The 14,168-nt window shown below is 37.4% G+C and overlaps 1 protein-coding gene across 11 annotated transcripts in view; it reads right to left on the reverse strand.

The window, feature by feature from the left end:
* LOC144972622 (lysosomal alpha-glucosidase-like) overlaps window positions 1–14,168 on the reverse strand; it is a 117,924-nt gene that overhangs the window by 51,359 nt on the left and 52,397 nt on the right. For all 11 annotated transcript variants that reach the window (XR_013645384.1, XM_078914061.1, XM_078914065.1 and 8 more), the window contains exons 7-12: window positions 12,644–12,775; window positions 11,147–11,257; window positions 9,866–9,979; window positions 9,622–9,709; window positions 2,876–2,993; window positions 340–473 (exon numbers count right to left, since the gene is read on the reverse strand). Coding sequence is in view for 10 of the 11 variants with exons in the window: in XM_078914061.1 (XP_078770187.1) it covers window positions 340–473; window positions 2,876–2,993; window positions 9,622–9,709; window positions 9,866–9,979; window positions 11,147–11,257; window positions 12,644–12,775 (697 nt within the window). In the remaining variant the exon portion in view is untranslated. The remainder of the gene's footprint in view (window positions 1–339; window positions 474–2,875; window positions 2,994–9,621; window positions 9,710–9,865; window positions 9,980–11,146; window positions 11,258–12,643; window positions 12,776–14,168) is intronic.

Genomic DNA, 14,168 nt, shown 5'->3' on the forward strand with positions numbered 1-14,168 from the left:
ATGAAATTGTGACAGGTTGAAGAATCGAAGAATTGAGTGAGCGGGGATTTACTGCTACAGTAGTGTGTCGCCACTCTATTACAGACAGAGGAGGGCTAAACTTTGCAGTATGGGTTTGTAATGTCATCTGTGGCCATTAAATAGGAGGTAAGGGGGCTGGGTAACAGGTAGGCAATGGCAGTTGTAAAGAGAGACTGGGTGATATCCTTTGTTTTGGGATTGCAAAAATTTACAGGAACACAGGGAATGTATTAAAGATAAAAGCATTTGATTGTGAATATTGATCATGAAACAAATGTAAGTATATTTTTCACAATGCCAAAAAAGAAAAAAAATCACCTGGAATCGAAAAATACATTTCCTTAAATGTGGACAGATTGTCTCCAAGCCAATGACCTGCATTTACTCCGAGTCCTGGAAATGTAGAGCGGCTGATGATGGGAGACCTCTTGCCCAGTAGGCGATCAAGTACTCTTTTAGGCAAAGGGTGAGAATAACATTTTTTTTAAACAGACAATATGCAACATTAGATTTAAATTCTTTTTTTTTTCTTTAACTCTTTTTAGTTTTTTTGTTTTTTTTTTATAGAGACAATTTATATTAAATCAAATCAATAAGTTTATGATTCCATTACCAAAATAACATTTCTTAAAAGTACCTTAACAAGTTTCCAATAATAATAATAATATATGACATTTATAACGCGCATTTTCATCACTGGGTGATGCTCAATGCGCGAAACAATAATACAGTGACATTATTATACAAATGAAACATTATACATACTACATCAACATAATATTATCATTATACAACAATGTAATAACTAAACATAAAGTCATTAATACAAGATATGTTATAATACATCCACATGCTATGTCAAATACGGAAATAATATAAAATAATGATATAATAACATAAACTAAATTAACATTCATATTGGGGTCAAATTACAAAGATGCATTAATCAAGATGTGTTTTAACAAAGAGATGGTGTTTTAACTTTGATTTAAATATTGATAAGGACTGCGCTTCTCTTATTCTTTTAGGGAGAGAGTTCCAGATGGAAGGTCCGACGTGACTGAACGATCTGCCGCCGTAAAATTTATATTTATATTTATTTGTAACAATTAATTTTGTAGAATCTAGTGCAGAACGTAGACTCTTCGTTGGCTTATAAGTTTCTAAAAATTCAGTAATATATACAATGGTGCTTGATCATTGAGGCACTTATAGCACAATACTGCTAGTTTGAATTCGATTCTCACTTTAACTGGTAACCAATGCAGCTCATACAAAAGTGGCAACGAGTAGGATGTTCTCTTCTTTCTTAGAATCAATTTAGCAGCCGCATTCTGGATACTTTGAAGGCGTGATATTTTATCGTTGCTTACATTCGAGATTAACGAGTTACAGTAATCTATTTTAGATAGTATGAAAGATGTTATTAGTTTACATGTTACTTCTCTTGTTAGGAAAGGTCTAACTGACGCAATTCTTTTTAAGCCTATTGTCAAACTTCTACATAGAGAATCAAACTGTGCCTGCATAACCAATACCAAGAATAACCTTTTTAAAAAGTGCCTGATATAATAGCACTTATGAAATTTCGAAATTTGGCTCTGATCACATTATTTTGAAAATAATTGGTTAGCCTTAATCATTATTTATAACAAATTAAAAATAAGTTAGACTAATAATATGACTAATTCATGAGTTAAAATATTGAACAGTGACAAGTCAAAATCAAGAACAAATCTCTATGAAAGTAAAAACACTCACTCATTACCAACTCATTTGGCACAACTTTAAGACCATTAAAGATCAATCTAAGAAGTTGTTCTATAAAGCAAACTCTATCAAATTAAAGGAATTATGTTCTGTTTTGAAAGAGGGTCAAAGTGATAATAAATATATCAGACTACATTTATTACTTGGTGTGTTGCCAATTGGAAGCAATTCTTTTCACAAATTGTCAAAGCGATGTCACACACCATTGTATTGAAATCTGAGCATGACATTGGATCATACCATGCTCAGTTCTATGGTGCATCTTTTTTTTTTTTGTATAGTTTTCTTTTGTTTCATCTCATTTCATTTAGAGTAAACTGATGGCTCTATGGGTTAACTAGCACGCATATGATAAGAAATGTCATGGAATCCAATCCTGGTGAATGCAACAGAATTTTTCTCCTGATTTCTGGGATTCATGGCTCTAACATCTCTTGTGTTGAAAACCGTGTAACTATATGATTTTATCTATTTTAAAAGTTTAGTAATACTTATTATCATGTATATAAATAAAGGTAAAATCAAAATCAAAAACAAAAGTAAAACGAGAAAATTACAATAATAAGATATTTGAATAACATTATGTGATAGAAAATGTAAGAATGACTTTCAATGTTAATGAAAATGAAAAAAAAAAAAGAAATTTTTAAACGTTCTAGAAATGATCATTGCCATCAGTGTGATTAATTTTTTTTTTTTATCCAAGAGGCTAAGAGCTTCCATTTAACAAAATTGGATACTGCAATGAAAATAACATGTAGCAAGTAGAGAATCTAAGAATTTGTCTGATCGCCATCTATTGTTAACAATAAAAAATGGCGATATGGAAGAGAAAAATATTTTGTTTTATAATGACACATTTCTGTTATCATACACGCTTTAAAATTAAAATAAGTAAAAATCATATGAAAAGCACTTGGGGCATATAGACTTTTTTAAGTCACAACATTGAAATCTTAGTATAAAATTGGAAACCCACACTGGCCATGAAATTGGGTTCTACAAATACATTTCTACTATGAAAACAAAAAGTCATTTAGGAATTCATATACAATAGATTTAAATGGATTCATTTGCATCTCACCTCCTGGTTACATTGGCTTGGGACCATCCATACATGTTGTGTACATTGTAATGGAGTGAGACATTCTGCTCAGCAGATGGACAAATGGTTTTGACAAAAAGGGAACTGGAGTCAATGGCTTTTGGAAAGAAAAAAAATTACTTTTCAGATGAATTGTACTTCCATAAACGAAATAAAGTCAAAAATATTGATATAAGAATTTATTGAAAAATTGTTACAAATTACTAAAACATATTGTACATTGAACTTTATCTGACTCATTGGCCTACAAGTTGGACACTAAGTCGGCAATACAAATTTTTGCTCTTGTTCTCTCTTTGACCCAATTGCAAAAGGACTAATTTCTAATTTTTTAATTTTTATATGAGGCTGTTCTTGGGTTATTATTTAACTGGATATTCTTAATATTTTTCCTTTTGAACAAGTGGTAAAAAAAAACACATTTTCAGTTTTTTGAACTCAGATTCATAATGTGTCAACTTCATTACAGGTTTGATGACAAATATTAAATTATGAAAATAAGAAATTAATCTTTTATTTTCATAATTTTTTCACTTCCACTCCAAGATTGGAGGATGTGTTTCTCTTATTCTTTTCTTTATGAGTGGGTATGCAGCTTAATAGTCTTTGGTATGGCACTTGACTTCGGACCTAGTCTGAGTTCCCCTCTAGATGATGCAAAGTTGATAATTGAAAAGGGTATTTTACTCACATTCTCTCCCGGAACTCAGGTGTAAAATGAACACCTGGCTGGTAACTGCATTGTATTTGTCCAAAAAAAATATGTAAGAGCTTCTAACATTCCTCATGTCTCGTTCTATATGTTAAGTTCATACTCCTCGTACATTGGTACTGTGGTAATCACCTAAAACAGGCATTTAGGCAGCAGCAGCTTCTAATGGTGCCACACTACTATGTTAAGATGATCTATCCAGGTCGCAAACTCATCACCGCAATTGTGAACAGTCACGAACGTGCCCGGAAGCAGCGTCACAGAGCAACAACATTCAACCAGATGCTCTGTGGTTTTGGGCTCTTGATCACAACAAGTACATATTGGACAGGTGGCAAATCCCCACTGATGAAGAGATTGTGCTGTGAGGCAGATACTCGACTGAAGTCAGTTCGCTGCCACCCAATATCTCCTCTTGCAGGTACAAAAGCCTGGCAACTTCTCTTTCAGTTTCAAGATGTCAATGTCCCTGCCCCATCAAGGAATTGAATTCGTCCACACCGACTTCCATCTCATATATGCTGCTCTGTCCAAAGTCAGGGAAGCTACGAACAAGGGTTGCTGGGACTTATTCAGCTTGAAACAGGGGCACTGTCCATTATGCGCTTGAGGAGTATTCCATTCCCTCTCGTTTTGATCTTATTAAGCCAGTTGTTTGTAATCATCTCCCGCTGTACATTGGGGGGCTGGATTGCTGTCATTTTGAGTCCCCATTCTCTAGGCGTTATTGCCAGCATTCCCAACACTATATGCATGACTTGGGAAGTTTTACATCAACCCTCTCAATGTTCTTTCTTGCTTCTACCCCACACTGAAGCGCAGTACTCCGCGTTGGAATAGCATAGTGCCAGGGTGGAAGTCCTTAGATATGCTTGATTACCACCTCAAGTTGTTCCTGCCACTTGGGAAGTTTTACATCAACCCTCTCAATGTTCTTTCTTGCTTCTACCTCACACTGAAGCACAGTACTCCGCGTTGGAATAGCATAGTGCCAGGGTGGAAGTCCTTAGATATGCTTGATTAGCACCTCAAGTTGTTCCTGCCAGTTTCCTCAGAAGACTGTTGTATTTCTCTATCTTCCGGGCACTCCTTTGAGATGGTCCGATAGGTAAAGCAGAGTCCCCAGTTATTTCGGATTCAGCTCATATGGGAGAAGCTGGTCCCTGACAAGGACAATCAGTTTACCTTTGAGCCAGCCACTGCATAGATGGAATGCTGTAGCCACGGTTTTTTGAAGTGTTCATCTGCAGGTACCACTTGTCAAAGTAGGATTTCAGTCTGGTATTGTCGTCAGTGAGTACGCTCTCGAGATGGGTCCACACTGTACTTTGAGTAACGAGTGCCCTGTCGTCTGCGTATCCCAGCCTCAGGGAGGAAGTGTTCGGCATGTAGCTAATGTAGACAATAAACAACAATGGCACCAGAATATATCCCTGAGTGACTCTGTTCTTCAGTTTCCTGACTTAGCTTGTGGTGTCTCCCATAGCGACATGGAAATGTCTTTCCCCTAGGATTGAAGAGAACAGCTTCAAGGTCTTTTTGCACCTTATAATTTTTGCAAGTTTGATCATTAACCCTTCACACCAGACGATATCATACACTACTGATAGGTCTATAAATCAGAACCAGTTTGCTGTTTTCTTTCGAACCCTGCTTCAATATGCTCTGTAAGGGCAATGACCTGCTCAGTTGTGCACCTACCTTTTCTGAAACCCGTCTGGTCAGGTGGCATGGCAGCCACCAGCCCCCCATCAGTTCAATAGCACAGTCACAGTTTGTACAGGCAGTTCAGCAGCGATATGAGTCTGTAACTGTTGCCTCCTTCACCGGTTTCCCTGGCTTTAGGAAGGGAACTATCTTAGCATGCTTCCACACTTGTGGGAGCTTTCCTTTTGCAAGGACATCAGTCCAAATTATACTCTATGCCTTGTGGATACCTAGCATGAAAGACTGATTCGGGACCCATTTGCTATGGTTCTTTATATTCTTGGCAATTGTGTCTGCCTTGCACTCCAGTGCAGCCTTCGCTAAATTCCAGTCAGGATCCAATTTCTTCATCAGTCACCAAGCGCGGCGGCTGGAGTGTGTAAAGTTGACACTTTCCACAGTCTCCTGCCACCATTGCTTTCTTCCTTCTGCCAGTGACTGAAGTAGTCTATCGGCTACGTGCTGGGACTGGGTCTGCTGGTACTCCTCGTACAGCTTTTCCGACTCCTCTGTCCAGCTGGACTGGAGCAGTGAGTGCTCTTAACCAGCAGCCTGTTAAATCTGGTTATGTTCTCGGACTTGGGAGGAATAGCAGGGCAGACCTGCTCGATATCGGAAGTAAATTCTTCCCAGTTCGCCTTCCTGAAGTTCCACCTGCAGAATGAGAGAGACTGTACCCTCGGATTGTTACTACTGCTGTGACAAATACCGGCCTGTGCTGGCTATGTGGGAAAGTCGCCAAGGACTGTCCTGCAACGGTTCCCCGTTCACTCCCTTCATCATGAGGGTGAGGTCAGGAGTATACTCTTTCTTATGGCCAGTGCCCCTGAAGGTAGGATCATACACTAGGTGCAGGTCATGCAGATTGTTACAGTCCATCCATGCGTGTAGTTGTCTACCTGGCTCGTTGCCGTCTCAGTAGCCCTACTCGTGGTGGTGGCAAGTCGCTCTTGGTGGTTTGTAAATGTTGTGCAGATACAGCCCACCTACCGTCACAGAAATTCTATTCACCCCGTTGCTGGCCGAAACACTTTCTATGGCCCTTACCTTCGAATTAGCGTAAACGTTGACAGCTCTTTTGAGCCTCGAAGTGTTCTCTCATACGGTCTGGGATCTGGAATCAAGAAGATTGCACGCCTGAATCAAGATGGATCTCTTGTAGTAGGAGAATATCAACACTATGGACAATAGCTTTGATAAAAGCCCATTTTTGGCCATACTCTGGCCCTCGATATTCAGGGACAATATGTGTGTCTATGTCACTCACCCTGATACCGCATTGTTCAGCTAAAGTTGTGTTGGGACGTTACTTATTTCTCAACCGGCCAATGATCCTGTTGACACGATCGCCATTGTATTTGGCTAGGCAGCCAACCCCTTTGCCATTGAATCTGTGAATTGGATGTAATCATCATGCTGCAGTAGTGTGGAGCACTCCATTCCATCACATATCTGGGTGGGCTGTTTACGGTTCGACATCCGGGATGGTCTAGTGACAGTTAATCGGAATTACTCCTTTGCCCCTGATATACCTCAAGCACCCCCACCAACATCAAGGCAGTGATCCATCAGGGGTGGGCATTTAGGCGAACTAACATTTAGATGAAGTGGATCAAGAGGAAGATATGACTGACTTACTGACTTAAGGCCTTACGCTTCCTAATCATCCGATCGGGACGCCTCGGCTGCCTCTCTAATCATCTGTGTCATTTCCTTCCACAGTTCACGGTCTTTTGCTGTGGATGCTAAGTTCATAAGGTCTTCCTTTGATTCTAATTCTTTGTTATTTTGAAGGCATTTTAGGTCTCGATTGAGGACAGTATAAATTGACGTGAGTGGTCTGCCTTGATATTTCTTGTGTCCAGATGGAGTGAAAAACGTATTCATCGCTTTATTAGCTGTCATATTTTCATCTCTTCTGAGCATATGCCCAAGAAGCCGCCATCTTGCCTCCAGGATTTGAATGGATAAGGGTTCTTCATTACATTTTTCATACAGTATTTTATTGCTTATTTTTGTGGGGTATCGTATATTCAGGACTCTTCTCAGTTGTTTTCTATGGAATCTGTCTAATCTTTGCTCTTCGGCTCCAGTCAGTGCCCATGTTCCGCAGTTGTATATAAGCATGGATTTTACAAGGGTTGTGTATAATTTGATTTTAGTATTTAATTTTATTTTATCTTTTCTAATCCATATATGTAGTAATTTATTCAATGCAGCCGTCGATAAACTTTTTCTTCTCTCTACATCTTCCTTATCTCCTATTAATGATCCTACATTATTCGTGGCTCTTCATCCATCTTTCTTCCTTGATAATAATGTTACATCTGTTTTGTCACTATTTACGTACAGTTGGTGATTTTGTAAGGCTCTTTGGATGTCATTTACATTGACTTGTTTCAGACCAATAAAGTCGATGTCCTCTGCATATGCAATTTCCATGGGGAGTTCGTTTTCAAAACGTGATTGGGCCGAAGGTACAGATTTACGCACATCTTTTAAAGCATTTTCTAGGTAAATGATAAATAAAACAGGGCTTAGGCTGTCTCCTTGTGGTGTACCAATGTTGCCAAGGAATGATTTATTATCTGAGGCAACGATTATTTTGGTGGTTATCCAGGTTTCACTTATAAGGAATCTGATTAATCAAACTTCATCTTCCATAACTATTCCTTTCGAAATATTTTACAAGGATTGGCGATTGATAGTATCGAAGGCGGCAGACATATCTATTCCAGTTATAACTATTTCTAATTTTTCTGATAGGGTTTTGGCAGCAAGCCTTTTGTGGGCAAACTACATCTGCAGTACTTCTCTCCGTCCTGAATCTGCTTTGACTATGTGACAGATAATTTTCAACAATCGATCTAATTCTATTCAGTGTGATCAAGAAGAGCGATTTTCTAATTGTATTAAGAAGAGTAATTGGTCTCAAATTCTTTGGAGGGCCTTTTGGTTTTTCTGGCTTTTGAATTGATATCAGCTCCCCTTTATTAATATCCAGGTTCTGGTGATGTTCAAACGTCTGATTGAAAATGTCCGCTATGTGTTCATCTAATAAAGGTGGTCCATATTTTAGAAGTTCAGTGCATATTCCATCTTCTCCTGGTGCTCTGTTGTTATTTAGACTTTTAAAAGCATTTCTCACTTCTCTTGGTGAAATAGGTTTAAATAGTGGTCGGGGATCTCCCTCAAATGAGCTGACGTGTGGCATTTTGTTGTCTTGAAATTTTGTTTTATAGTATTGAAAAAGAACATTTGAAATGTCATTGGGGTTAATAATTAATTTTCCCGAGTCGTCCTCTATCTTTGGGTTTTCAAATGGTCTTTGGTTTATTAGTCTCACAGCTTTATACATTGCTTGATCGTTGTTGCATTTATTAATAGTATCAACTTTTTTGTCCAACTCTTCATTTCTAAGATCAATTATTCTATGTCTTATGCTGTGTAATATTTTGTTTCGTTCATATTTGAGTTTCTGTCTTTCTCCTTCCTTTTTTGAGTTTTGTATTCTTATTCGAAGATATATGAACATATATGAACATTCCTATCACATATTTCAACCAATTCACAATGATCAATGCGCTCGACAAATCTTCATTCTCAGGAAACTGAGGAACGGAGTCCCTCAGGGAACTGTTCTGGCGCCAATGTTGTTTAATGTCCACATCAATGTCTTCAGCCGAACACTTCCTCTCTGAAGCTGGGATACGCAGACAACTGGGCACTCGTTACTCCACCCAGTCATTGACTACATTTGACATTGCTTGACTGTTACAAAACAAAAAGTATGGCTTGGTCGTCAAAATGTATAGTTTGCCCTCAATAATACAGTTGTGGCTGCAATTTTTGGGTTATCATCACTTCAAACCTTACCCCGAGAGAGAGAGGGAGAGAGAGAGAGAGAGAGAGAGAGAGAGAGGAGAGAGAGAGAGAGAGAGAGAGAGGAGAGAGAGGGAGAGGGAGAGAGGGAGAGAGGAGAGAGAGACAGAGAGAGAGAGAGAGGACCCTCTAATACCATCATCACTGGCCTTGCATCCAGTGTCATGTGCTGCAATGGTGCCAGTGTCTCAATGTGATGTCATTCATGCTGACAACCACCCGAAGTGTCAAAATATTAGATGTTACAAAATAAAAAAAATGTTTTCCCACCCTGCCTGTATGTCTGTACATCAATTTGAATTTTGTACTTACTACAGACTTTAAGTTTGAAACCAAATACCCATCATTACATCATAATGCTATGGATTAGTTATAAACAGAAACAAGAACAAAGATCTCGAATGAAACTATAAATCATTCTTACTTGCAGGTATATATGGTGGAAAATTGTATGGTGATTTTGGACAGCCTTCTGTCGATCCATCTACAAAGTTGGAAGGTTCATTCATGTCCTAGGAATTCAAAAGAAATAAATTATATATCTAGTGACTTTTCTGATTCATAAATAGGCTATAACAATAAATACTTGTGATTTAAAGATGTTACATGATATCTTTAAACTGATACAGTCGATTTCAAAAGAGATAACCAAAACAAAGACAACTTACAATCCATAGTCCATCAAATGGAATCTGATCATGGAAGTTCTTAGCTTGTTTGTACCAATATTGCTCTGCATTTGGATGGAAAAAATCTGGAAAGGCAGTGTGTCCTGGCCACACCTGAGAAAATATAAACCATAAAATAACAACAACAAATATAATAATAATAATAATAATAATAATAATAATAATAATACTTAAATGCTCAAGTTTTCAAAAATAGAAAGAGGAGAACTTGGTCTAGGTTGATGTTGTGAAACATTCTCATGAAATGCATTTTGTAATTCATTTAGGAATAACGTTATTTGAGTGCACCGACCATTCTAATTTATTATTAAACATAATACCAAGGTGCCTGTATTCTTTAACTTGCTCAACTTTTTCATTTTTTAGTATCATTTTTTGGTGGTTGTTCGTGCTTGATCTAAAACATAAAGGAGGTGGTTGTTATTGCACTAATCCATAAATTCTCTTATGTCTAAGCACCTTTTACCTCCTTTTACGGCCTTCTGCCATAGATCTTAGAGATAGAAAGTCTTCCGATGATCTACTTTATGTTTACATTATATGTGTTTGATATACCTGCTTAACACAGTGTGAATTACTGTTGGTGGTTGTCCTTTATATTTACTTATTTACCTGTCCGACTTTATGTAAAATGTGTGCTGGTATTTCCATGTCCCTTCTTTATACACGGCTGAAAAGTTGCTATCAGGCTCCTAAAATGTGATGACTTCACATTGGCTTTGTATTACAGTCGACTCTGCTTAATCGCACACCCTCGGGAGTTCAGGTTAGTGTGTCGATTAAGCGGAGAGTGCGATTAAGTGGATAAGCTAAAAATAACATCTAAGCACCAGCTTTCATGTGCCATTCATGTAGGACTTCACTTCTGAGTTTTCTACGGACTTGGGACCGTCACGTTCTAGAATGACCTCATTAGAATGTTTTTTATTTATTTGAGTTGTGTTTTTTTTTATAATTGCCAAGGGTTGATTGCTTTCTATTCTATGCAAGGTGTTTATAAACATTTGTCTCATAGGAGGCTCAGAATATGATCTTGTCTCATCAGAAGAAAAATTAGCTTGGTACCAATTTCTTCCGGGTCAAAACCCTAAATCTACTGGACTAATAACCTGGAACGTGATGCTGTGTAATTTTGTCAACCCAGAATTCGAGGCTGGTCCAGAGGTCTGGCACCCATGACTAAATTTCATTCTTAAGCTTTTTTTTTCTATAGCCAATTGTAATGCTATTTTGGGGAGGTGTTACAAATGGCAAAACTACCTGTCCAATAAGTATTTGGCCATTGTGGTTCTTAATAAACACATCCAGTTGCTTGCCATCATCAAACGGTGGATATGTTCCTGGGGGAGAGATACTTGCTATGGCAGGGTCCTGGAAAATGTGTAAAAGGATTGAACTAAGAACAAAAGGAACATAGCAACTGCAACAAAGAAAGAAATTAATATATAACAAAGAATACTAAAGGCTCAGAGACAATAATTTAATAGTCTAGAGATACCATCGATTTCTGGAGAGATGAGAACAGATGTGAAAATACTTTACACCTACAGTTTTAAGAAGCTGAGTAAACTAACTTAAATTAGGTTAAATTAAAAATTTGAAAGTATCTTATTTAGTTTATTAAATAGGAAATGTCTTTATATAGACTATTATTCTATAGTGAGCACAATATCTCAAACAAGGCTTTTAATCTTTAAAAATACAGTGGTCTCTGTTTATAAGCATGGTCCTGTGGAATCAAGCAGAGCGTGCTTATAGCCGGATCATGCTTATAAGCGGATTCGGATCATTATAACTAATTATATGTTCAATGCTCATATTATAAACACAACTTTGCCCTTTTATTCACAAAAATGTACACACAATGTACCAGGTTGCAGGCATGGAACTGCCATTAGTCGGTTATTCATTTTTAGCTTTTAAATTATTTTTAAGGATAAACAGACCCTTTTTTTCTGCCACAATATGCAACAGCATTACACCATAGGTGTGAAACGAGGGGTAAAGCTTGTGATTATTGGTTGTTTGACTTTTATGTTGACTCTCTTACCTTACCCCGCTTCCATCATGTCAGCACAAGTATACAACTTGCCTGCCCTTTACCCCTCCCCTGTAAAGTCTTAATGAGCTACTGAGTCTGCCTATCGTTATCACTTAACATTTTATGAGAGGTGCAGAGTCCGTTTCATCACTGAGTTGTCAATTGCTTTGTGCAAGGAAAGTAATGATGCATTTTGATGGTCTCTGTTCACCCTATTTGTCAAACTTTTGTATTAATAAAAATGGTGGTATTTTTCTTTTTAGCCATTTATTCATTTTCTTTCATATTTGTAACTTTTAAGCAATGGTCAGAAAAATGAGCATGCTAATAAACAGAGTCCTTTTTTGTGTGCAGGCTTACAAAGGGTAAATATATATAGCAAAAATTAGGCTGCGCGCCCCAAGCGTGCTTATGGCTGCCAAGCGCCTTAGAGCATGAATTCATGGAATTTGTAAAATACAAAAGTTCTAGGTATCTTTCTGAAAATAAAGACTGCAGTACATTTTAAAGGTCTTTATTATTAACAATGAATAAATACAGGCAGATAATTTGTTCCAAAGGTGGAATGTATTTCAAAAGAGCATCATCTAATCTCAAACCTGTGGTTCCAACAGTTTTGCAGCTTTCAGAGCTTAGCAGGACATTGGTCATTATACTTCCTAAATCAGCATAATAGGGTGTTCTTTTTCCTAATACAATTTGTGATTGATACTTACAGCCATAATAATGTAATGTTGATTATTCCTGTGTAAGTCAGATACGATATTGGGTAGGCCATAGTACCTCTTGTGGTCATAGGTCCAGTCTCTATGGTTGTCCATGTAATCAATATCATTCCACTGAACATCCTGAGTGATATTGTAAGGTTAATGAAGATAAAACAGTAGCCTGTAAGACTGTTGAGCATCAAGTTTACTTCCATTTAGTAATTCAGTATAATAACCCAAATTTTTTTTTAAAAATAGAACTTAAATTTGGCAACAACAAAAAAAAACCCACATGGGTATCACATTTCAGTATAAATGATGCCTTGTTGTTCATTTTGTATAGCATGAAACTGACACATGTGCGACCTGATTTGAGCTTGCAACTACTGTAACCCAACGGAAAATGTTTAGATGAATTTAATTTAAAAATTATACGAGTCTTACCTTGGGAAGACGATGTATGATGATAATTATTCCGTCTCTTAATACTGAAGGAGTCAATTGGAGGAAGCGCTGCGTCACGTGATCACTATTTAACTCCGAAAAAGCTGCCCACAACAAGTGTGTAGTAATGATAATACACAACTAAAATAAGTACTCTATGAACTTATCCCGCGATAGATTACACACGTGTAATATATAGCACAATTTCACCAAAAAACAACAATAATACTCAATATAGAATTATAATTATATTAATAGTAAGGGCAAGGGAGGGAAGGGCAATTGACTCCTTCAGCATTAAGAGACGGAACAATTATCATCATACATCGTCTTCCCAAGGTAAGACTCGTATAATTTGTTAATTATTCCGTCTACTTTAATGCTGATAGGAGCCACTTGGAGATTTCAAAGCAGGGCAGGTTTTGAGGATAGTACTGGATGTGCAAAAGATTCCGAATAAGATGCAATGGTCTTTTTATAGAATTGAGCAAAGGTAGACCCTTTTCCATCCTGCCGTATTAAGTACATGCCATATATCTACACCCTTAGCTGCTGAAGAACAAGATGCTGATCGTGTGCTGTGTGCTTTAAATATGTTAGTATCCACTCCTGACTTGGTTAGGATAAGTCTTATCCAACGTGACAGTGTATCCTTGGAGACTCCTAAGTGAGGGCTAAGGGTGCTAATAAACAAATTATTAGAAGATCGAAGTGGTCTAGTCTGTTTCAAGTATGCTCGTAGATATGTCATAACACAAATCCGTCTGTCCTCGTTTAATGCATGGAGTGTAATAATTGTTTGAGAATTAGAAGGCGAGTTATGTTTAAGCAATTTACTAATATGGAATATAGCTTTACTATCATGAATAGATAAACAAGATGATTCAATAGTCATGGCATGAAATGATTGGCACCTATGTCCCGTAACAAGAGCACATAGCATAAGAAGTTTGGCTCCTAACATAAAAAGGTTAAGATCACGAGCAGGGGAAAGTGACCTTAAATAATTTAACACAGTAGATCTGTCCCAAACAGTAGTGTAACGGGCACGAGTGGGTCGAGAATGAAATACACCGTTCATGAATCTACA

This window comes from Berghia stephanieae, chromosome 5, assembly GCF_034508935.2.
Source record: "Berghia stephanieae isolate SIO BIC M18660-M18661 chromosome 5, UCSD_Bste_1.3, whole genome shotgun sequence".
Taxonomy (NCBI): domain Eukaryota; kingdom Metazoa; phylum Mollusca; class Gastropoda; order Nudibranchia; family Aeolidiidae; genus Berghia; species Berghia stephanieae.